This window comes from Anolis carolinensis, chromosome 3 (genome assembly GCF_035594765.1).
Source record: "Anolis carolinensis isolate JA03-04 chromosome 3, rAnoCar3.1.pri, whole genome shotgun sequence".
NCBI classification, from domain to species: domain Eukaryota; kingdom Metazoa; phylum Chordata; class Lepidosauria; order Squamata; family Dactyloidae; genus Anolis; species Anolis carolinensis.
Genome location: NC_085843.1, coordinates 221,157,129 through 221,181,629, shown reverse-complemented (window position 1 = coordinate 221,181,629; position 24,501 = coordinate 221,157,129). Strand labels below are relative to the sequence as shown.

At 41.3% G+C, this 24,501-nt stretch overlaps 1 protein-coding gene across 2 annotated transcripts in view; it reads right to left on the bottom strand.

Moving 5' to 3' along the window:
• Positions 1-1,389: 1,389 nt before the first annotated feature.
• LOC100566564 (hexokinase HKDC1) overlaps positions 1,390-24,501 on the bottom strand; it is a 38,403-nt gene continuing 15,291 nt past the window's right edge. Inside the window, exons 4-18 of one of the 2 annotated variants that reach the window (XM_008115198.3) lie at positions 22,586-22,705; positions 22,052-22,147; positions 21,061-21,160; positions 16,852-17,035; positions 15,822-15,977; positions 14,061-14,294; positions 12,388-12,692; positions 10,682-10,830; positions 10,451-10,570; positions 8,716-8,811; positions 7,725-7,824; positions 6,334-6,517; positions 5,851-6,006; positions 4,014-4,247; positions 1,390-2,064 (exon numbers count right to left, since the gene is read on the bottom strand). In XM_008115198.3, coding sequence (XP_008113405.2) covers positions 1,920-2,064; positions 4,014-4,247; positions 5,851-6,006; positions 6,334-6,517; positions 7,725-7,824; positions 8,716-8,811; positions 10,451-10,570; positions 10,682-10,830; positions 12,388-12,692; positions 14,061-14,294; positions 15,822-15,977; positions 16,852-17,035; positions 21,061-21,160; positions 22,052-22,147; positions 22,586-22,705 — 2,379 coding nt within the window. In that variant the 3' untranslated portion in view covers positions 1,390-1,919. Of the gene's footprint in view, positions 2,065-4,013; positions 4,253-5,850; positions 6,007-6,333; positions 6,518-7,724; positions 7,825-8,715; positions 8,812-10,450; positions 10,571-10,681; positions 10,831-12,387; positions 12,693-14,060; positions 14,295-15,821; positions 15,978-16,851; positions 17,036-21,060; positions 21,161-22,051; positions 22,148-22,585; positions 22,706-24,501 lie in introns of those variants that run through there. The other variant, XM_062976250.1, reaches the window with a different exon arrangement.

Sequence of the window (24,501 nt, the reverse complement as noted above, 5' to 3'; positions counted from 1 at the left end):
GTAGAGCCCAGTTTAGGTGGTTCGGTTCACTTAGAGGAGGTGGGGTTCACAGATCTGGTTTGCACAATCTACCATGGCTTTAACTGTGCTTCTTTTTTTACCTGGGTTATGGTTGGAGTTTTTATGTAGGTATCTATCAGTGTGCATGGGTTGCAGACTAGGACGCGGAACAACGGCTTCAAACTACAGGAAAGGAGATTCCACCTGAACATCAGGAAGAACTTCCTCACTGTGAGAGCTGTTCGGCAGTGGAACTCTCTGCCCCAGACTGTGGTGGAGGCTCCTTCTTTGGAGGCTTTTAAGCAGAGGCTGGATGGCCATCTGTCAGGGGTGCTTTGAATGAGATTTTCCTGCTTCTTGCAGGGGGTTGGACTGGATGGCCCATGAGGTCTCTTCCAACTCTACTATTCTATGATTCTATGATTCTATGAATCTGTACACTGTGTGCCCCAATTGTTGATTTGGTTTGTGGATGACTAGGACATCTAGAAATGGCAATTTTTCTTCGTTTTCCTTTTCCATGGTAAATTGGATGTTTGGGTGGATGTTGTTGAGGTGGTACAGGAACTTGTTTGGTTCTTCTTCTCCATGGCTCCAAATGGCGAAGGTGTCATCTACAAATCTGAACCAAAAAGTGGGCTTTTTGTTGCTGTTTCCAGGGCTTGTTTATCAAAGTGTTCCATGTAGAAATTTACTATGACCAGGCTAAGTGGGCTCCCCATGGCTACTCCATCTTTCTGCTCATAAAATTCATTGTCCCACTGGAAGTAGCCAGGCTGTGATGTCTTCTGGAAAATCCAACCAGTCCATACTCCAGGAAATAAGGCCCGACTGCTCACTTGAGGGAAGGATATTAGAGGCAAAGATGAAGTACTTTGTCCACATAATGAGAAGACAGGAAAGCTTGGAGAAGTCAACGATGCTGTGGTAAATGGAAGGAAAAAGGAAGAGGGGCCAACCAAGGGCAAGATGGATGGATGGTATTCTTGAAGTGACTGACTTGACCTTGAAGGAGCTGGGGGTAGTGATGGCTGACAGGGAGCTCTGGCGTGAGTTGGTCCATGAAGTCACGAAGAGTCGGAAGCAACGGAATGAATAAACAACAAACAAACTCTAGAAGTATCCATTCATTTTGAATCAAATAAGCTAATTTTTGAGGAGTATTATTAAACTTAATCATTTGAAACTGTCCCACTGGCATGGCCAGTAACTGACACCGGTTCTCCAGGAATCCAAGTAGAAATATTTATTAGCCCTACCAGGGAATACCAGGGACTGAATCTGTAGCATTCAGAGACAAGACATTTCCTTTACCACTGAGCTAATACCCTTTCCTGATATCCAGCATCAAATAAACTGAAAGAAAATAAAACTAAAGACACTAAAGACAACGTTTTGTTGGGAAAAGACCCCATTAATTTATTATTATGTGTTCTTTTCTTTAAAAAAACAATTACAGTTTTTAAAAAGTGTGTCTTAGCACTGATCTAACCAAGGAGGTACAGGAATATTAGACCTACGTCTAGTAGTATGGAAACATGATGCCTACATCCAAGTTACATGTCTAGTTCAAATGTATGAGAAAGTATTAAACAGTAGTACATTAGGGACAGATTGTCATATAAATACTTTTTTAAAAATAACTGATTTTTAAAACAATAGCTAATACTATATGACTTGACTGTTTCGTGTTATCAACAACATGAGGCACAGTGCAGATGTATCAAGTATATAAGGCAACTCAGGTCAAATGAAAATAAAAAAAACTTGCATGTTTTGGCAAAACCTCCTTTCTGTTCATGTAGCTAGCAAAAACCATGGAACTGACTGCCTCTTCTGAGCAGCTATCTTGCATGGGTTTTATGAGACCTTTCACAATATATTGTTACTGCACACACATGCCTGTATGTTGGATCCACTTAGTTTTCAGAGCCTGTATGCATCCTTTTTGCAACAGCAGTAATCAAGGCAGCTCCCTTTCCACTCCCATCTTCGGACAGGATGAATGAGACATCGCACTGAGGAGCCAGCTCCTTCACTGTTTTTTGCAAGATCCTAGAAAAACTAAATATACAGGAGGCAGACACAAAGGATTACAAGGATATAAGGTTTTAAATAGGAAGAAAAAAAATACCATTCTTATACTATGCAAAAGGTGTTTCAGACACAGGAAACCTATGAAGAACTCTTCCATTTCTGTTCTGTTGGCTTGTATAGCTGGTGCGCCTGTATAAAATTACACAGCTGTATAAAATCCACACTGAATTGGATTATATGGCAGTGTGGACTCAGATAACCCAGTTCAAAACAGATATTGTGAATTATCTGCCTTGATATTCTGAGTTATATGGCTGTGTGAAAGGCCTTAAGACTGATGGTACCTAGAGTCCAGAAAACCACAGGTTTTCCAGTATGGACTAAGGAGAGGGGGGAGATGGATCCTATCACAGTACTCTCTGCACATAAAGGCACATTGAACTCAGTGAAAGTCAGTTGTCTGACACCCTTTGCTGAGTTCAATGTATCTTCATGTGCAGATTGCAATTCCTAATATCCCAGCTGCTGTACTCACTGAAAATGCAGGGGTTTGCAGTCCAGTGCACCTGGTAGGGGGCAGGTTGGGAAATGCTATCTTAGGACTTCATCACATGCAATAAAATCAGTGTTTCTACACAGTTAAGAAACGGTTACCTATGAAGCCCATCACATGACGCAAACTCATACTGTGTGTTCCACAGATAATTTCTTCAAGTAAAAGAAAATGGAGGCGACAGTAGGAGGAGGAGAAGGTCTTCCATGTGACAGGAAGGCAAATGGATAATTTGCAAAGAAAGCTGAACAAAGGAAAACATGTGATGGGGGTAGGAAAATAGTTTGTTTAATTTCCAAACAGGGCGTTGAGAAGCTTAAGGGAAAAACAATAATCCCCAATGCTTTACTTATTGCATGAGATGAAGTCCTTACTCTGCCAGGGATAAGAAGATAGAATCTGATTTCACCAACCCTTAAAAGTGAATAGTTTTGTCAATGTAAAGTTTTTATTTAAAAAGTGGAGAAGGGATAGAGTTGGAAACACCATCGGGATAGTCCTTAACATGCTTTGCGCCACTGGTGATTGCAACGTACATAATCATTTAATAGCAGTAGTAATAGTAGTAGTACCCCACCTGTCTTCAGGAGTGGGACCCAAAGCAGCCTTAAAAACTATAGGTAAAGGTAAAGGTTTCCCCTGACATTAAGTCGAGTCATGTCTGACTCTGAGGGTTGGTGCTCATCTCCATTTCTAAGCTGAAGAGCTGGCGTTGTCCATAGACACCTCCAAGGTCATGTGGCCGGCATGACTGCATGGAGCGCCGTTACCTTCCCACCGGAGCGGTACCTATTGATCTACTCACATTGGCATGTTTCGAACTGCTAGGTTGGCAGGAGCTGGAGCTAACAGTGGCCACTCACGCAGCTCCTGGGGTTTGAACCTGGGACCTTTCAGTTTCCAGCTCAGTGCTTTAACACATTCGCCGCCGGGGCTCCTTCTTAAAAACTATACATGGCCTTTAAACTGGGCTACGAGCTCCCGCTGGAGGAAAATGAAGGCACAGGGGTATTTTGATTTATACCAAGGGTTCTTGGGGAAAGATGTCAGGGGGTCCGTGAGCATGAATGGGAAAAAAATCAACTTATTGTCATTATTTTCTAAGACTTCTAACTGAAATCTAGTATTCCCTTCCTGATGCCCCTTCTACACTGCCATACAAAACCCAGATTATCTGCTTTGAACTGGATTATATGACAGTGTGGACTCATATAATCCAAAGCAGATAATGTGGATTAGCAGATTTGATAATCTGGATTATATAGCCTAACTACATATAATGGGCAACTGGGACAGTGCAATGCAAATTTCTTGCTTTTCATACTTTTTGTCCCTATCAATTAAGGCAAAGATATTTCATTAATATTTTTGTTTAGTCAAATATTTCTGTTTGGAAAATTAAAAAGTTATGATAGGAACTCACTGTGGATGCAGTTTGTATAAGGTGCCATCCACACCAACAGTGGTTTTGAGGTGCTCGAGGTTTCTGTTGGTGCGTATCTTCTCAACTATAGCAGCCAGTCCTGCTCCACAGAGTTGGGCTGCTCTCCTAGAAACAGAGCCACACACCTGCTTCACAATGATACTGTCATCACAAGTGCTGTCAAGACCAAGCTGTTGCAGGATCCGTCTCACTTGAAGCAGAGCAAGCCGGTCACTGTACTTCGCCAAAACACAACAGAGAGTTCTGGTCAGAGTGGGGTCAAAAGGGAAAGCAACCCAATGGCAAAAATGCAGTATTTCCCTAACTGGTTTGGGTTTTTGTTTTGTTTGTTTGTTTGTTTTTTTACCATGCATGGCAGATGAATGAAACTTAGCAGTGGTGTTTAAAATCCTTAAAGTGATAATAGTTATGTCCACTCTTACCCAAATATGCTAGGTGGAAGTTCTCTGGAGCATCCCCAGAGTCCCTTGGATATCTAAACGTCCAGCCCAGCTGAGGATGCATCCGGGCTGCTGTCATACCACATCACTGCCAGCAAACATCTCCCTGCAGAGGCTTGTTGACTATATCACATTTTTGGTCACATGGGGTTGGGCACCCTGGTGTTATATCACCAGAAGTGTGATGTCATCAGCAAGCCTCTTGCAGGGAGCTGTTTGCTGGTGGCAAGGCAGTTGTCAATCAGTTATTTACACCATTTATATTTTGACCTTCTCATCCTGAAGGGGACTCAAGGTGGACCACAGAGCATATACACGGCAAACATTCAAAGCCGTTAGACATACAGGACAGACAACAGATAGAGGTATTATGTTGGCATTTTTCCAACTTCAGCATCCTGGAGGTTGTGATCGATTCTGGCCACAGGGGGATGCCGTTGCTTCAACCGCTATGACAACAAGCCCTTGATCACAAACTTGCCTCTTGTTCTTTGATTGCTGGCATTTCTGGTATTTCTTGTTATGGTGCCGTAAAATAACTCCCTGCTTAAGCAGTGCCTAATTTCTTTACTCACAGCTGTTTTCAAATTGTTTAGATGGACAGTGAGCTGGGCTGAAAGTCGAGTGCTCACCCCAATCTAGGCTTTGAACTGCCAACCTTTCGGTCAGTAGAGATTTATTGCTGCTGGTGATTAGCTAGGTGTACTAAAGCCCGGCCCAATTGTTCCAGTGACTGCCATAATGGCTGGATGTAAAGGTTACTGCTGCAAATCCAGCTACACATTACATGGGCTGCCACAGTAACTGAGCAGTGAGTCCACTTACTTTGACCACTAGACACAGACCAAGTACATGGTTAGTGTACAGTGGGAGGCCAGACAGGCATTTGGTGTGGGGAGGGGGGGACAGGCGGGCAATTGGAGCAGGAAGAGGGTTTCATAAACGGCTGCCCAGAGTTCTCAGGAGAGCCCTGAACAGTTGCATGGGCTTGCCACGTCCACCAGCCGAGAGGAGGACTTTACAAGTAGCACCCCCATGCTGAGAGGGCAGGGAGACAGAGGAGGGCTGGAGGAAAGAGCCCATGGGAAAGGGTTTGCCTATACCTGATTTAGTAGGATGAGAATTTTTGAAAGTAGGTTTTTTTTACAAAGAAAAAAATTCCTGAGCATATAGAGAGTGTCTTTTCACTGGTAATCTATAGCCCCATACAGAAATATAAGGAAAAGAACAAGTATCTAGCGCAGACAGCAGCTCTCCTATATCATGTTTTACCATCACATACAGTGTGTTAAAACAACCGTCAGACATTCATCATCTCAACAGGTTTATAAAAAAAGACATGATATGCCTAGAATTCGTGCATTGTATGACGTTACCTTTCAATTTGAGACAGGAATTTGGTTTCAAATATTCCTCTTCTTCTCAATGATTCTGAAATCTGACCTCTGAAGAGAAGTCCTTTCTTAGTCAAGTCTATCAAGATTTGTCTTACTATTTCTCCCAAATACATGCCACTGGTCATTTTTTCATACCTTTTACACAAAAGAAAAAATAGGATGTTTTCATATATTTCATATTTGGTATTGCTGTATCCCTATTGCTATGCTGATGATACCCAACTCTACTTCTTTCCATCAAATTCCAAGAAAGCTGCTTCAGTGTTAAACCCAAGTGCTGTTCAGAAAAGTGTAGAATACAATATGGTAGCACTAAATCTATGCCATGTTTTGAAAAGATGATTGCTATTAACACCTGCGAAGTGAAATAGTGGAGGTGACCTCTAGATAGAAAGAGACATCAAAAGTTCATGCATTGTTCTGAAAACATTACAACAGCAGCACTAAAACACTCATTCTTGCCTCTGTTTCCCAGGATTCAGGGAGCCCTCATCCACATCTTCATCATACGTTGTTCTGAGATCATCTAGGCAGCCGTTGTCACCAAATCCTCCCCATTCAGTATTGATGCACATCCTGCCTTCATCGCCTTCTACAATTTCTATATTCTTCATCTCTTCCATGTAGCACACATTACTGCCTGTTCCTGGAACAAAACAAGGGTCATATATACTTTATTTTGATCGAACTGTATTTAAAACTGGAAGAAAACCATGAAGCCTAGAAAAGAAAGACTGCTTTCTTTTAAGAAAGAAAGAACATTAGAATGGCAATCGTAATACAAACAAGCAAGATTTTGCGATATGTAATACCAAAAAAAATACAGCTACATTTTACTTATTACTGCTAACTATGAATCTATATCAAAATATAAAAACAAGATGCACACATACACACTCACATACACACAAACTAAAAAACAAGAAAGCAGTTCTATGAATTTCAAAGTCACTATCTGATAGTCTTTAATCCCTTTTTACACTCCCTTTATTTATTTATTTATTTATTTATTTGCAATATTTTTACCCCGCCTTTCTCACCTGAAGGTTTTTATTACTATGGTTATGATTACGTTTATGTTTATTTATTTCTTGTTTTTTCTCTCCATAAGGAGACTCAAACTGGCTAACATTAAAAAGCATTATAATACAATTTAAAATATACAAATATACAACTATTAAAACAGTATTAAACATCATTGGTACTAAAAACAATTCAGTTAAATCAATGGTTCTCAGCCTTCCTAATGCCGCGACCCCTTAATACAGTTCCTCATGTTGTAGTGACCCCCAACCATAAAATTATTTTCGTTACTATTTCATAACTGTAATTTTGCTATTATTATGAATCATAATGTAAATATCTGATATGCAGGAGGTATTTTCATTCACTGGATCAAATTTAGCACAAATATTTGATACGCCCAAATTTCACTACTTTTTGGTGAGAGGATTCGTCATCTGTTTCCAAAAAGGAAGCGAAGGAGAGGTGGAGAGCTCTTTAGCCTTCTCTGCCAAAGTGGTTCCTAAGGCCATCAGAAATATATGTTTTCTGGTGGTCTTTGGCGACCCCTCTGACACCTCCGTCGCAACCCCCCAGGTTGAGAAACGCTGATTTAAATCCATAGAAACATTTTTAAAAACCACAGTAGCCTCTGACAACATCTTTAGACCTTCTTGCCCATTTGGGGAAAAAATATCCCCAAACGGGCAAGAAAATAATATTTAAGAGATGAGAAGTTTTAGGAAAAGCAAATACGGCACACTTATTGCATTTTAGGATGAGATTTCCTGGTTAGTTATGGATTTTATTCTATTGCCTATTTGAACAACCAGGGCCATTATTATTCTTACCTGCAATGAGACCAATTTCACAATTCGGATCTTCGTAGCCACAGGTCATCATTGTCCCAACAGTGTCATTCACCACAGCTACAATATCCAAATCAAATTCCTGCAACAGGAAGATCCTTAAGTTAATAAACATACATACAGTTTTATTACGGTCCATAGACCCATCAGTGAAAAAACAGTCATTAATAAACAAGAATGTGCTGTAATGTAATATAAGTTGAAGGTTAGCTATATTTAAAAGGAAAAGATTAAATAACTGAAATCACATTTCAGACCATTATATTTTGATTATGGAACGGCTAGATTTAACAACATTAGCATCAGACACATTGCTTAAATAACAAGAAGATGGCAAATCCCTGATTTATAATCTGAAATTGAACACTAAGGCCCCAACTACACCGCCATGTAAAAATCCAGATTATCTGATTTGAACTGGATTATATTAGTCTACACTGCCATATAATCCAGATCAAAGCAGATAATCTGGATTTTATTTAGCTGTGTAGATGGGGCCTTAAAGGGAAGAGATGGAGGTCTAGGTAAATGAATAAAGATAAATACAGATCAGCTACTTGTATTGTGACCTTGTTTGCATAGGGTTTAAGCATCTTTTGTGTTATAAATATTGTTTGATGCAAGGAGTTTGACACAAAATATGCTGGGAAAGACTTCCAGGCATATGGGGCAATGGAGGTGGGGCTGTAGAGGGCAAAGGAACATCAAAATTATGTAAACATTTAATGGGCTCTTCCAAATGTTTGAGCTCTTGAGGATGTTAAATTTTGTTTCATTTAGGGGTGGGGTTGGGCTCGTTCTATACTGCCATATAAAATCCAGATTGTCTGCTTTGAACTGGATTATGTGACAGTGTAGACTCATATAATCCAGTTAAAGCAGATGATGTGGATTGTCTGCTTTGATAATCTAGGTAATATGGCAGTGTAGATGGCGCCTGAGATTCCCATAATGGGACTTCTGCCATACTTACATTCCTCCGTTTAATAGCTTCCCTCAACATGTCAACAACATCTTCTCCTTCGCAGTCAGTTGCCTTGAAACCTTTGGTCCACCCAACAAGTGTTCCCTAGAGAGGGAAAGTGGTTAAAGGGTGATGAAAGAAACATATTCACCAAGATCAGATAAAATAGCATAGAACAGAATAGCTTTATTGCCGTTGCACATTGCACCAGCACACATCCCAAAAACAACGCATCCATTCCTCCACACCCTGACCATCATCGCACACCTAAACCTGGATTATACTTTCAAAAAGAGCTTGCTTTATCTTATTACATTTTAAAACAACATGTTTCAACACATGCTTTTTACATTTGACAGTAGATGTGCATCCTGGACTTCAGGGTTGGTGTCCCAGGAAAACAGAACATTGTGGAGAGATTCGTGGAGGTGTCTACGGAATTTGTTTTGCCTCATGTACCAAAATAACAAGAATAGGTTCAAACTAATGGTGAATATGTGTTACGCTGCCTCTGTAAATGAACCTTCAGTGTGTGGGAAACTCCTGCCTGGCAATCATAGCATCCTCCCATGTAGGGGTGTGCAACACAACAAAGAAAAAAGCTGTTATGGGTCCCATTTTCAGCTGGGAGATTCCGTTTTCATTTCAGTAAAAATCAGTTCATTGGCACCAATGGCGAAATGTTTTTCCATCATTTTTAGGCCTATCAACATGAAACTTGCCTCACTTGCAGGCCACATTTACGGCTGCAACCTGACGAGTTTCAGAACATTTCAACAATCCACTGATTTTTGGGATTTTTTAAAAGTTTTTACCATAACATTTTTGGGGGGAAACACCACAAAAGGGGGTTCTGGGAATGGAAGCCCCAAAAAGCACGCACCCCAAGTGGAGCTGAGAATAGACACTGTCGACCAGGCCTCTGATTGGCTAAGAAAGAAAGTGAGAAACATACAGAGAAAAAAACTTCAACTCCTATCATGCCCTAGGAGGGAGCATAGAGACTCCTTCAATGCCCACAACACAAAGTGCTGCTGGGAAGTGAGTTCCCATTTGCTTCAAGTGGGTTTTGTAGGAGAGCCTTCAAAAAGGGATGGAGGAAGGTGTCAGGGAAGAAAGTATTGGAGCCGCAACTTGCCTGATTTGTGAGGCTGCCCTGCCCACATACTGCCTCTGCCTCAGGTGGGGTGCTGCTCAGTCCCATTAGCCCCCATTAGTTCCCATTAGCTGAAAAGATCTGACTGCTGTGATCCGTATCAGCTAAAGCTTTGGCTGCTCCCTGCCAGGTCTGTTTTCAAGGATTTCCTAGCCAGAACGCCTGAATCCTCTGAATACGATACACTGAAATGATACTGTGCACACCCCTACTACAACTAAAATGCAGGTTGTATGTGTCAGTTTTGTTACTGCATGAATATGAAGTGGTTTTTCTCTAGTTTTGGAGTGTCGCTTTCAGACAGTCTGTGTGCACCAGGAGAGCAAAAAAGTCTGCCTTGTTCAAAGAAAAAAAGTGCAGAGTGATGCAACAACACAACTGTTTCTATCTAACCCAATGCTGCTTATATATCCAATAAGAACTAACTAAACACCTCCAGCGTAAACCCTGTGTAAGAAGGAATCAGGTAGCACTGGGAAAGGCAAGTAAATAAAAACAGTAAGAATTTCTATACTGAGATTAAGACAAATTCAAAGTGGCAACAAAACAACATGCCAAAATCCCAGCACCATCCATGCCCCCCCTTACCTTGTCAATTTTTGCTTGTCTGCAAGGGAAAGAAAATGTAAAGCCAAGAGAGAGCCGTGCACCCTTTATGCCCATGTACTCCAGGAAGTCTGCAATACATTGGACAATGTGATCAAACAGCTAGAAAACAGAGGAAAGAAAATGAGACATTTCTATTTTTACTGTATATTTGAAGCAACAAAAAGAATTATTTTGGTGGTGGTGGTTGTGGTTGCTTTTATTTTACTTTACCTCTTCTCCTGTTCCTTGCATGATTTCCAAAGGTATGGCAAAGATTTTGTTGTACATTCGGACTGACCTGTTCCTTCCGCTTCTAATTTTTACAAGCAAAACTCTGAAATTTGTTCCCCCAAGATCAAGGGCTAGATATTTTCCCTTTTCTGCAACAGAAAAAGATATTACTTTTTGTTGGGTCATCCTGGACTCCACAAGTCTCTAGTCCCCAATGAGTAGTTAGACTAAGAAAGCAGGATTAGTGTGTGGGATACCTTTCTCTATTCCTATGCATGCCTTCCTAGAAGGGGCTTTCTGTCTCTACTCCACTCTTCTGTTTGCTACTATCTCTCTCTCTCCCCCCCCCCCCCCATTTGAAGTTGTAGAAATGAGATCTCTTTGAGGTATGAGGTAACTTCCTCCCTATTGCCATCTTGTTTGGGCCTAGGCCTCGACCACATGGTCGGCCTCCATTTCTCTCTGTCTTCTGCCTTTTGTCTCCTGGGAGGACGTATCTTGCCATCCTCTAGGCAAGATGTAGCTGAATGCATATTTTTCTGATATCTTTACCTTTTACCTTCCTTAGCATATGAGATTTAGAAATTTAGTTGGCTGCAAGAACTTTCCTATCCAGAATGTATTTCTTTTACTTCAATAAATACTTTTGAACTTATATTTTGGCTCTGCAATCCTGTGCCATCCTAAGCAACAGAAGTTTATCCCAGCTCACCACATGTACATTCCTGCTGGTTGTGAAGTGTGCTTCTAAGAACTCTGCTATATTTTTGGTGGAATCACCCCAAGAGAGGGTTATTTTTTTGAGTCTAACCACTTTACAGATTCCCAACATTTTTTTCCCAAACATTCTTCTCATGCTGAACAACCATTGGACTCTTCTGTGGTTACCACTAAAATAGAAGTGAACAATGGCAAGCAGGAACAAAATGTTACTATGCTTCTATGTTGTTTATTTTGGGAATCAAATTTAGTTTGTGTCCCCGTACTTCACTTCTCTTGAACTTTATGCAGTCCATATGACAGGCAGCAACAAAGATTGCCAAGATTCAATGGCAATTCTTTCAGTTCATTTCATACCTTCTTTTATATTTTGCACAACAACACCAAACTTAATGAAGTTGCCAGGCAGATATGTCTACTATGTTGTTTGCACTAAGAACTAGTTAACTTGTTGCATACGGTTTGATTTTTCCCTTGCGATACAGAGTAAAGACATTGATGTCTGAGGTTTTTTTTATGCTTTTCTTTTCCCTCCCCACTCCTTTTATCCTTCAGGCCATGTCTTTTTAAATTGTAAGCCTGGAGGAAGGAATAGAGTTGATGTTTTTTATCAGTGGGTAACTCTGGGAGACTTTCTAGCTTACATAATTTACACAATTTAAATCAGGGACATGTCCACAGGCTACATTTGCCTGTCCCAGATTCCAAATACCAAATTTGCCATTGTATTAGGGGAAAGTTACCATGTTCATGTAAAATAGGATGTTTTGTGGAAGTATGTGCCCCTTTGTAAACCAGATGTATAGGAAGAGCCAAGCTAGTTTCAAAAGGGGAGGGGAAGGTTGCTACTACAACTACAAGGACAAATACATGTATTTGGGGGTGCCCATGCAACCTCACACCTTCTTCTTCAAACAAATAAATGGGCAAAATGGAAACCAGGTTTGGGCAGAGATTTTGTGGCAATCCTTTTAATAGGTTCCTACCTGTTCCATCTGGAGTTCCATAAACAAATGTTGGCAGCATTTTCACAGTAGATGTGGGGTTTGTTTCCTTCTTTAACCCACGTTCCAGTTCAGCTCTCATTAGGTTCTTCACATTTATGAGGTTTTCTTTGGTTAGCTTGAAATTTGCCAAGGCTGCATCAATCTGTTTGTGTTGGGATAACAATCTAGCTGCAACTGCAGTTACCATTGCAGCTCCCTTTCCGCTGCCACTCTCAGAAAGCAGAAACCGAACATCACAATTGGGAACCAGCCTTCTAACCACCTTATGGAGGCGTTTGGCATACCTGGGAGGAAGGTAGGTAGGTTATTGCAAATGCCACATGTGTACCTGTAATCACTTTGCAATATATTAGATGACCTAGAATTTACTTCTTTGTAGACATATACTGAGTAATGCATGATAAATCTATGTTGCATCTCTAATTTACTGCTAAAATGGTGATGCTAATCATACCCAGTGTTGTCATTCTCTGCATCCAATTTAACACTGTTCCTATCTTACACAACACATGCATATGTACTAGAGGTGTGCAATTCGGCCAAAAGCCATGCCGTTTCAGAATCCATTCTCGGCTGACCCCTCATTCTGTTTACCAGGAAGTTACTTAAATCGAGAGGGGTGTTGTTGTTTTCATTTGGCAAAGATTCAGCCCATTGGCTGCAATGGAAAACTTTAAAGGCTCAATCCTCAGTCATTTTAAGACCTATCTGCATGAAACTTACCTCAGTTTTAGACCTCATTTACAACTGCAGGCCTGTCAAGTTTAATTCACCAATCTACTGATTATCTTAGAATTATTTAAAGTTTTTACCATAACATTTTTTTTAAATAAGACAAACCGCAAGAGAAGGTTCTGGGAATTGTAGTCGCTGGTTGTGTCCATTCTCAGCCAATCACAGCATGGACACAACCTGGCTTTTTATTGGCTGAGAAACAGAGAGAGAGAAAGAGAGAGAGAGGGAAGGAGGGAGAAACTTCAACTCACATCATGCTCTGAGAGGAACTCAGAGCTTTTTCAATGCCTGCCCCATGCAAGTGCTGCTGGGAAAGTGAGTTCCCAGCAGGACCCTCTCTGGAGGAGGCACCTAAAGACACTTTCCAAAAAGAATTGGATGAACGTTACTGCTGGGGGAAGGAGAAAAAGACATTGCAATAATCTCATCTTCTCCAGGAGCCCCACAGCAGCCCCTGCCTAAAGTATATTGCAGACTTAACTCTATCTTCTCCAGTAACCGATAGAATCTGGCTCTCTTAATCCGTTTTGCTGGGCTTTTTGGCTCCCTTCTTCCCATTCTGTTTTCTGAGATTATATGAAACAGACCATTGAATATTACAAATTATTTTCGTTCAAACTGATTTGGGCCCAAGCTTTATATATTCTTGAATAGAGTACACCATGAATATAATGAATGGGATGATAATCAATGAAAATTCAGCCTAAAATAAATCTGTTACGTCTTAGTGTTTCCTCATTTAAAAATTGTATTGATAGAGTATGCATTGTTATAATGCCATTTCAAAACCATTGCTGCAGGTTGTGATTACTGTCTTTGCATACATATAAATGATTACAACATGCAGATGAGCAATGGTTCCCTTCTCCCACTGGGTGACAATCAGGCCTGTTCTTCTGAATTACTAAGTCACTTACTGAGGGTGCGTCTTGTACAGCATGCCATCCATTCCAACAGTGGTTCGGAGCCTTGTCAATTTTTTGTTTTCACGCAGGCGGGTCAGTATTGCTGCCAAAGCTGCAGCACAGAGGTTGGCTGAACGAAATGAAACAATCGTGCAGACGTGCTGAACGGCAATGCAGTCATCTTCAGATGGAGTCAGGCCCAATTCAGTGAGAATCTCTTTAGTGTTGCTCAGACCTTCTTTATACCTAACCAAAACAAACAAATTCACCAGGAGAAGGAGGCAACCGATAGGATCTTTGAGGGCAGAACTAGGGTGTAGGGCAAAATGTTTCCTGAAACCTTATCGTACATCACCTAAAGTATGGAGACAGAGGAAAATAGGTATTTTCTCTGGTCAACCTAAATGGCATTCCAGGGTTTCCCTTCTGTTCATCTTCATGCTTTGTGTCTTCTTTCTATGATTGCGGTAGCAGCAGCTAAAGCTGAAAACAGATCCAAAGAGCTTGAGGTGCTCTAAGAATTATCCTGGTTTACAAAGTTTCAGGGCCAAAACTTTGGATTTAGTAACACCACCTCAGCATATTAGAGGAGTAACCCTTGGTAGTACTAAAAGGGTGATGTTAAGAGGTCCAGATGCTGATAATATCACAAACCAATCTCAACAGCAGGGAGTATTGGAAGATTAAAAACTCCAAGATGAACAAATGGAGACAATATATACATACTTTTCAAAGCAGTGCCTTCAGCTGAGGACCAGAGAATGAGATATGGTTTAGGAAGCTGAGAGCCAGGCCCAGATACCGGACAACTCTAAATTGCCCCAAATCAGTCTTAGAACTAAACCAAAACATTTTTGTCTGACACAAAGTAGAAAACTACACTGCTCAGAATGCATAGTACCCAAGGCCAGCTACATCATTTTGTCAGCTCAAGGAAGATATTACGATGATAATTACATACCTTCCAACTTAACTGACAGGTAAGGGACTAGGTCACTAACAGAAAATGGAATCTGGTGAAAAGTGGATCCCAGTTTTTAAGCTTGTCAATGCAAGAACAAATACTAGATAGTGCTGTCAGCTGAAAGGGGAAAACTGTGCCAAAAAACTATCATTAGTGGTGGAAACAGAAGACCAGGGCTTGAAAGTATAGAACATGACTATAATTTAGATCTGTCAAAACAGCAGTACATCCAAAAACAAATCCCTGAAAAGCGAGGGATGCTTGTATCCCAATTTGGCAAGGACAATCCCAAATAATCCTCTGACATGCTACCTTTTCAGCTGCTTTAAATATGTCTTCATTTATTTTTCCTTTCCCTCATTTATAATTTTTGCCATGCTAACTACACTTTTATGTTGATTCACCACACATGTCCCAGTTTTCACCTGTGAGATGTTGGAAGATCTGTAACAAGTCAAATCAAATTGTTTTCCTTCTATAATACACATAATAATAATAAAACTTTATTTCTATTCCATCACATCTCCCCAAAGGGACTCTGGGCGGATTCCAACAAACAACGGCATACATTCAATGCCTTCAAAAAACAGATAAATATTGGCATAAAATACCAGCAAGACCCCAAATATGAATACAGCATTAAAAACTTAACATCAAATTAAAATTAATATCAGTGAATTGAGTATAGCTGCGTGACTTAGTCAAATAGTAAGGCCAGACATGCCTGAGCAGATTGTTACAGAACGGAAACAAGCTAATTACAGCTGTAGAAACGTACAGTATCTGACTAACAAACTAAGAACTCTTACTGTTCCATGGCAGCTACATGTTTTGTCTCGATCTTGCCCTTGGTGCAGAGAGCAGTGGACAACTTCCCATTGAAAAGCAGTCCTTCCCTTGCCATTTTCACAAGAATAAGCCTGACAAGTTCTCCTATATACAATCCACTAATCATTTTCTCAAACCTGTCAATAGAAAGCAGTTGTTAGACTTTGACAAAATACAGAACCATTTCTAGTTACATTAATATATTACTATGCGGCTAAATATAATTTTTCATATGGCTCCAGGTATTTTCATGTGATCTCTTCCTTCTTCTCCACTCCTTGTTTGCCCATACATATTTCCCCTTTCCTTTCCTCAACCCACACTCTCCCTTCCTCCTCCTCCTCCTCCATCATCCATATGAATATCGTTTTATTGAAAAAAAATCCACCTAAAAGGTAAGAAAATAGCCTAATATTTAAGAAGAACCTCAGAATGCCCAACCAAGCATTTCTTCCTTCTCCTTAAAGTAATGTGAAAAAGTAATGGGTATTTACAACTAATTACACTTAAAGTAATGGTAAAGGTTTTCCCCTGACATTAAGTCTAGTTGTGTCCAACTCTGGGGGTTGGTGTTCATCTCCATTTCTAAGCCAAAGAGCCAGCGTTGTCCATAGACACCTCCAAGGTCATGTGGCCAGCATGACTGCATGGCGCGCCATTACCTTTCCGCCAGAGAGGTACCTATTGATCTACTCACACTGGCATGTTTTCAAACTGCTAGGTTGACAGAAGCTGGGGATTATTCTGTGGGAAATGCCATTATTTTTCAGGGTTTAAAAATAATTCTTATCAGCTGCAACTTCTCCCTGGAATTTAGGACTATCAAATTTTCTGCCCAAAAGCTATCTCCATGTTGGACTACAGCGCTCCAGAAATGATATTAATCCCATACAGTCTATGTTGGCAGCCAAACATACCAAAGCTACTTTTGTTCCAAATTAAATATTTAAATATTCCTCATTGCTTCATTGTTAGAAAGAAACCTTATACCAAACTGGTGACCCAAATTACAATTGTTTCCGAGGGTTGATGGAGCCCAGGTCATTCTCCTTGTCAAATTCTGTCCTGATGTCCTCCAGTGACCCATCATCTCCAAAGGCTCCCCATTCTGTGTTAATGCACATCCTTCCTTCATCTCCTTCCACGAGGTCAATATTGCTCATTTCTTCCATGTAGCAAGCATTTGTCCCTGTTCCTGAGTCCAGCAGATTGATTTTGGAGAGGGAGAAAAATACACAGAAATGTGAAAACCACATCATTCCAAAATTGTGTAGACTGTGGTCTGAATCCTACTGATAGACCCAACTTAGAGAGAGAAAAAACTATTGAATCAATGGAATTTGCTTCCATGTTAACTAACCATTCAACAATTGGTTCAATGGGTGTATTGGGACTAACCAATAGCATTTGAGTCTATATCTTATTTATTTATATATTTTATTCAAGTGATTTCATACCCAACCACATGAAACAAAAGACATTATCAAAACACCCATATACACTTTCATTGTGTATTCAAGGCAGTCATAGAATCATAGAATCATAGAATAGTAGAGTTGGAAGAGACCACATGGGCCATCTAGTCCAACCCCCTGCTAAGAAGCAGGAAATCTCATTCAAAGCACCCCCGACAGATGGCCATCCAGCCTCTGCTTAAAAGCCTCCAAGGAAGGAGCGTCCACCACGGCCCCGGGGAGAGAGTTCCACTGTCGAACAGCTCTCACAGTGAGGAAGTTCTTCCTGATGTTCAAGTGGAATCTCCTTTCCTGTAGTTTGAAGCCATTGTTCCGTGTCCTAGTCTGCAGGGCAGCAGAAAACAAGCTTGCTCCCTCTTCCCTATGACTTCCCTTCACGTATTTGTACATGGCTATCATGTCTCCTCTCAGCCTTCTCTTCTGCAGGCTAAACATGCCCAGCTCTTTAAGCCGCTCCTCATAGGGCTTGTTCTCCAGACCCTTAATCATTTTAGTCGCCCTCCTCTGGACGCTTTCCAGCTTGTCAACATCTCCCTTCAACTGTGGTGCCCAAAATTGGACACAGTATTCCAGGTGTGGTCTGACCAAGGCAGAATAGAGGGGGAGCATAACTTCCCTGGATCTAGACGCTATTCCCCTATTGATGCAGGCCAGAATCCCATTGGCTTTTTTAGCAGCCGCATCACATTGTTGGCTCATGTTTAACTTGTTGTCCACAAGGACTCCAAGGTCTTTTTCGCACACACTGCTGTCAAGCCAGGCGTCCCCCATTCTGTATCTTTGATTTCCATTTTTTCTGCCGAAGTGAAGTATCTTGCATTTGTCCCTGTTGAACTTCATTTTGTTAGTTTTGGCCCATCTCTCTAGTCTGTCAAGATCGTTTTGAATTCTGCTCCTGTCTTCTGGAGTGTTAGCTATCCCTCCCAGTTTGGTGTCGTCTGCAAACTTGATGATCGTGCCTTCTAACCCTTCGTCTAAGTCGTTAATAAAGATGTTGAACAGAACCGGGCCCAGGACGGAGCCCTGCGGCACTCTACTTGTCACTTCTTTCCATGATGAAGACGACGCATTGGTGAGCACCCTTTGGGTTCGTTCGCTTAGCCAATTACAGATCCACCTAACCGTAGTTTTGTCTAGCCCACATTTTACTAGTTTGTTTGCCAGAAGGTCGTGGGGGACTTTGTCGAAGGCCTTACTGAAATCCAGGTACGCTACATCCACAGCATTCCCTGTATCGACCCAACTCGTAACTCTATCGAAAAAAGAGATCAGATTAGTCTGGCATGACTTGTTTTTGGTAAATCCGTGTTGACTATTAGCAATGACCGCATTTGTTTCTAAGTGTTCGCAGACCACTTCCTTAATGATCTTTTCCAGAATTTTGCCTGGTATTGATGTGAGGCTGACCGGACGGTAATTGTTTGGGTCGTTCTTTTTTCCCTTCTTGAAGATAGGGACCACATTCGCCCTCCTCCAATCTGCTGGGACTTCTCCCGTTCTCCAAGAACTCTCGAAGATAATTGCCAGTGGTTCTGAAATAACTTCCGCTAGTTCCTTCAGTACTCTTGGGTGTAGCTGATCTGGCCCTGGGGACTTGAATTCGTTTAGAGAGGCCAGGTGTTCCTGGACAACGTGTCTCCCTATTTGGGGTTGGATTTCCCCCAATCCTTCGTCCATTCCGTGTTGCTGAGGTTGAAGATGGCTATCTTTTTCTGAGAAGACCGAGGCAAAGAAGGCATTGAGCAGTTCTGCCTTTTCCCTGTCCCCTGTCGCCATCACCCCATCTTCTCCTTGCAATGGCCCTATCGCCTCCTTTTTCTTCCTTTTTCTACCAACGTAAGCAAAAAAGCCTTTTTTGTTGTTTTTTATGCCCCTGGCAAGCCTGAGCTCATTTTGCGCTTTAGCCTTGCGAACCTTTTCCCTACAGGAAAACATGAAACAGTCTTCACAAAGCTAAAAAATAGTGCAATATATTCCCCATATCCATGGAGGATAGATTCCCGGATTTCGCATCTATAAGAGAAACCACAAATAATAGTAAACCCATGGAGGTATTACGAAGAGGGTTTAGTTTGTACAGGAGACCCTAAGTGAATAAGTGAAACTGTGTATATCAGTTCTACAGATACAGGATTCATTCTGTACAAGACTGCTTTTCAACTGAACTCTAAAAAAGACTGAGAAAATAAAATGAACTCTGTGATGGGGAGGGTCTTCAGAATTTTGTTCTCATTCCTTTGTGAAATCCAACAAAGTGGATTTCATGAAGTTCTCTTCCAGACCAGTACAAAGAAGTGAGAGCCCTCCGAAAAGAGAGTGTTACATATTGCCTCTTATTTCTTAGTGCTGGTTTAACATCCATTCGGAGCCTTTACTCCCCTTAAAACATTGTTTCTCAACCTAGGGGTTGGGACCCCTGTGGAGGTTGCGAGGGGGGTTTCAAAGGGGTCACCAAAGACCATCAGAAAACACATATTTCTGATGGTCTTAGGAACCCAAATCCCTCCAGTATTTTCTGTTGGTCATGGTCATGGGGGTTCTATGTGGGAAGTTTGGCCCAATTCTATCATTGATTGGGGTTCAAGGGGCTCACTTGATTGTAGGCAAACTCTAAATCCCAGCAACTACAACTCTCAAATGTCAAGGCCTGTTTTGCCCAAAGTCCACCAGTGTTCACATTTGGGCATATTGATATTCGTGCCCAGTTTGGTCCAGATCCATCATTGTTTGGAGTCCACAGTGCTCTCTGGATGTAGGTGAACTACAACCCCAAAGCTCAAGATCAATGCCCATCAAACCCTTCCAGTATTTTCTGTTGGTCATGGGAGTTCTGTGTGCCAAGTTTGGTTCAATTCCATCGTTGGTGGAGTTCAGAATGCTATTTGATTATAGGTGAACTATAAATCCCAGCAACTACAAGTCCCAAATGACAATATCAATCCCCCAACTCCCTCAGTATTCAAATTTGGGTGTATCCGGTATTTATGCCAAATTTGGTCCAGTAAATGAAAATGCATCCTGCATATCGGATATTTACATTATGATTCATAACCAAATAATTTTATGGTTAGGGGTCACCACAACATGAGGAACTGTATTAAGGGGTCGCGGCTTTAGGAAGGTTGAGAACCACTGCCGTAAAAGCTGGGAGGGAGGGGAGGAGGAGGATTAAGTAACCAATATATGATTGACAGTTTGGCAAATTGATATTTCATGTGATTATAGGCAATTCTAACCTATCATTATTCAGATCTTTGTTTATTGTTGGATCAAAATTATATGAGACCTGCGTTCTTTTGTAAAGGAACAGTGTTCTGAAAACCTTAATTATTTCCCCTTGCATCCCCTTGCAAAGGAATAATCACTAATCCTGTAGTGAATCACTAGCATTGACCATACAAGTCCTTTGGGGCAGGTTTCCTGCAGTATGTCTTGGAATTAAAAACAAAAACAAAACACACACACACACATCCTCTATGCTGGAATAAAATGTTGCTTCTTGTACTGAGAATTGCCACCGAATGCTCCCAGAAAACCAAAATCTCATCTGGTTGTTTTAAAAGAAACAAAACTATTGGTGATTTCAGCCATGAAAGCCTTCAACAATACAACCAAAACAATTAATACATTGGCCAGCAGCAAAGTTTACTCTATCGGGAAATGTTCACAAACTTAAGTCACATTCTTTTGCACTCATTTCCAGTTCAGTCAAGTTGTCCGCTACATTAACATGATAAATAATTACCAACAATAACTCCAACTTCGCATCGTTGGTCATCATATCCACAGGTCATCATTGTTCCCACTGTGTCATTTACCATCGCCAAGACATCGACATCCATGTCCTAATGGGACAAATACAACACATTAGTAATAAGATCTGTTCATATTCCTACAATCACTGAGTCCAATATCACTGTGTTTTTAAACAGATTCAACTTAACCCATGGAGTTGGGTATTCAACAATGGGAAAGAGGATGGTTAATTTTTTAAAAAATCGTGTCAGAAGTGACTTGGGAATATACTGCAGTCAAGGCAGTCATGAAACAATCTTCAGAAAGCTAAAAAATAGTGCAATACATTCCCCTACATTAACATGATAAATAAGTCGTTTCTGGTGTAAGAGAATTGGCCATCTACAGAGACATTGCCCAGGGGATGTCCAAATGTGTTACCATCCTGCTGGGAAGCTTCTCTCATGTCCCCGCAAGCTAGAGCTGACAGATGGGAGCTCACCCCATCTTGTGGATTTGAACCATCAATCTTCAGGTCAGCAACCCAACCTTCAGGTCAGCAGTCCAGCTGGCCCAAGGGTTTAACCCATTGAGCCACTGTGGCTCCATGCATTTTAATAGACAGATCTTTAAATCACTAGGAAATGTTTGAAAAGTTTGAGTCAATTTATTTTAGCATAGGAGAATGTTGCACAAAAACAATATTCTAAAATAATAAATTCAGCAATTTCTGATTGTGTACGGCTGTATATATCAGAAAATGTGATACTCCAGACACTGTTAGACTTTAATTTTCATTATCCATCCTCACTTGCTGTGTTGACTACAGCTGATGGGAGCTGTAGTCCAAAAATAGAGAGCCACACATCCCCATCCCAGATGTATACCATATCTATAAAGGGACCTCTGCTAGGCTGTTTCTTTTTTTTTTTTAAGCACTTCATTCCTATTGCTATTAGGAGTAATTGTAGTTATAGTAGTAGTAATAATTCTGAACTTGCCTGGTGTTTCCTGAGGGCTTTGCGAAGAGATTGTACTACATCTGTTTGCTGTACTCCGCGGGCTTTAAAATGTTTCGTCCAAGAAATTAGCACACCCTAAAAAATACAGCAATTATTTATTATTCTTATAAATAACAACAGCAACAACAACAACAACAACAACAACAACAACAATAATTCACTTTATTTATATTCCGCTTTATCTCCCTGGAGGGACTTAGAACTGATTACAAAATACACATATAAGGCAAACATGCAATGCCTTTTCTAAACAGTGAAGAACAATAACATACCCACAAACAATCCACAGACTTGACATATATACAGAAATAGCATAGCAATATTCTATGCACCCTGTTATCCAGTCTTTTCGTATCCTTTCCAAAAGTCATTATTCAATCATTTCTTTCTAGCACAAACAATCAGCCATCTAGCTCTTGCCATCACTACAGTACCTCTTCTAATTCAAACTCCTCATTAAGAAGCCTGCTAAAGGTTTGGTGAAGTTAAGAAACTACAAATAGTGTTACTTACCTCTGCTAATTTACTTTGTTTACAAGGAAATGAAAAAGTAAACCCAATGGGCAATTTCTTATGTTTTATGTCCTTGGTCTCCATAAAGTCTGCGATGCAATCAGTTATATATCCAAAGAGCTGCATCAAACCAAGGGAAACATATGCTGGTTATTATCATTATCAGTGAATGCACACACAAGCACACAAAATGTGCACTCCATACAACCCGTTCTGCATTCCCTCCCCAAGATAAAGGTTCTCTAGAGCTCAAGCAGAATATTCCCTGTGCAATTCAGAGTCTTTCTATGCTGGTTATAATGCTGTTCAGTACTAGGACATTAAAGACTTGGGTTCTAGTTCTTAGACCAGGCATGGGCAAACTAAGGCCTGGGAGCCGGATGCGGGCCCTCTGAGTGCTTACCTCAGGCCCTCCTCATTTTCCTTGTCTTCTCAGCATAGGATGCGGTAGCCCAGCTCCTTATGCAGTAGCTGAGAGCCCTCAGGAGTGCTCTCAGCCACTGCATGTTTCGCCCTCCTCCCAGCATAAAGACAGTGTGAGAAGCCCCATCCTTATGCAGAGAGGCTGGTCCAAGGAAAGCACATAGTGGCTGAGATCCCTCCGGAGTGCTCTCGGCCATCGCGTGTCTCTCCCTCCTCCCGGCATAATGCCGAGAAGACATCCCAAAGACTGAGAAAGGAGAATCGAGAAGGAGGATCGGGGCAGTTGCCACATGTCTTGTTTTGCTCCCAGCATAACAATATGGTGAGCAGTCCCATCCTAATGCCAGGAGGACATCCTGAGGATGACCCGAGCCCTACCCCACCCCCTCCTGGCCCTGCTGTTTCCCGGGCCCTCCCCCTCCCAGGCCCATTTCACCCAGTACGTGCCTAACCTCCCTCCCTTCTAGCCCGGCCCTCCCAACCCGGCCCACAATGCAGCCCCAAGGCAAAAAAGTTTGCCCATGCCTGTCTTAGACTGACCTACAGCATCGGTTTGCTGAAACAATGAAAATGTGGGTGAGTAGAGAACCATGGAAATGACTCCACACTACTTCAATGCATTAAAATAAGAAATAGAGGAAATAAATTATTGAATGATGGTGGAGCCGTGGGCCAAATCATTCCAAAGACATGTGCCAAATAGAATTGGTTACTGAGGAGTTAAATTACTCAGACCATGGAAGGGCCAGACCAAGAAAGACATGTCTAGTCAGCTGGAGGTCATGTCCAGAGGTGTCACCAAAAGATTAGCAGAGGAGGGGCAATGAAACTATATAAGAGGAGACTATGTGTTCAATCTTTCTCTTTCTCCATGATCTGTGTTGGACATGTGTTCATACTTGTATTCAGTTTAAGAACTGAAACAAGATATAAATGATTGCCATCCAGGATTCTTGACAGATTAAAAACAGTTCCTGTGAATTTGATTTAAACACAGTGGCAGGGAAGAGCAGATAAGGAACAACAGCATGCATGCCACAGATAACATTCATTTCTGGAGGCTGCAAATCCAGGGGTCGGTTTGAATCCCAAGTGCCTTTTTGGGGACCCCTGACATAAGTAACTTTCACAAAGTCAACACAACTGTTAACACTAGTGTGTTCCTTTCATATATATTCATTCTCATTATTCTCTAAGGATGTTATCTCACCAGTGCAAGGGAAGGAAAGCAACTTGAAGAGTGGAGACTCGTCTTAACCTGTCAACGTCTGTCTTTGGGGATGGTCAGTCATCCCACATTTCCCCATCTTCTTCTCACTTTCCTCCACTTCACACTGCCTTCTTCAATCAGGAATCGGTGAACACCCGACTCCTGGAAGTGGAGTCCGCTCTCCGTCTTCACACACTGGCAAGACAGATTCCCACAGGCAGCCATCAGAAGTGACTGTGCATCATGGGATGGCCTCAGTGGGGCTCCGTTTTGCCAGCATATG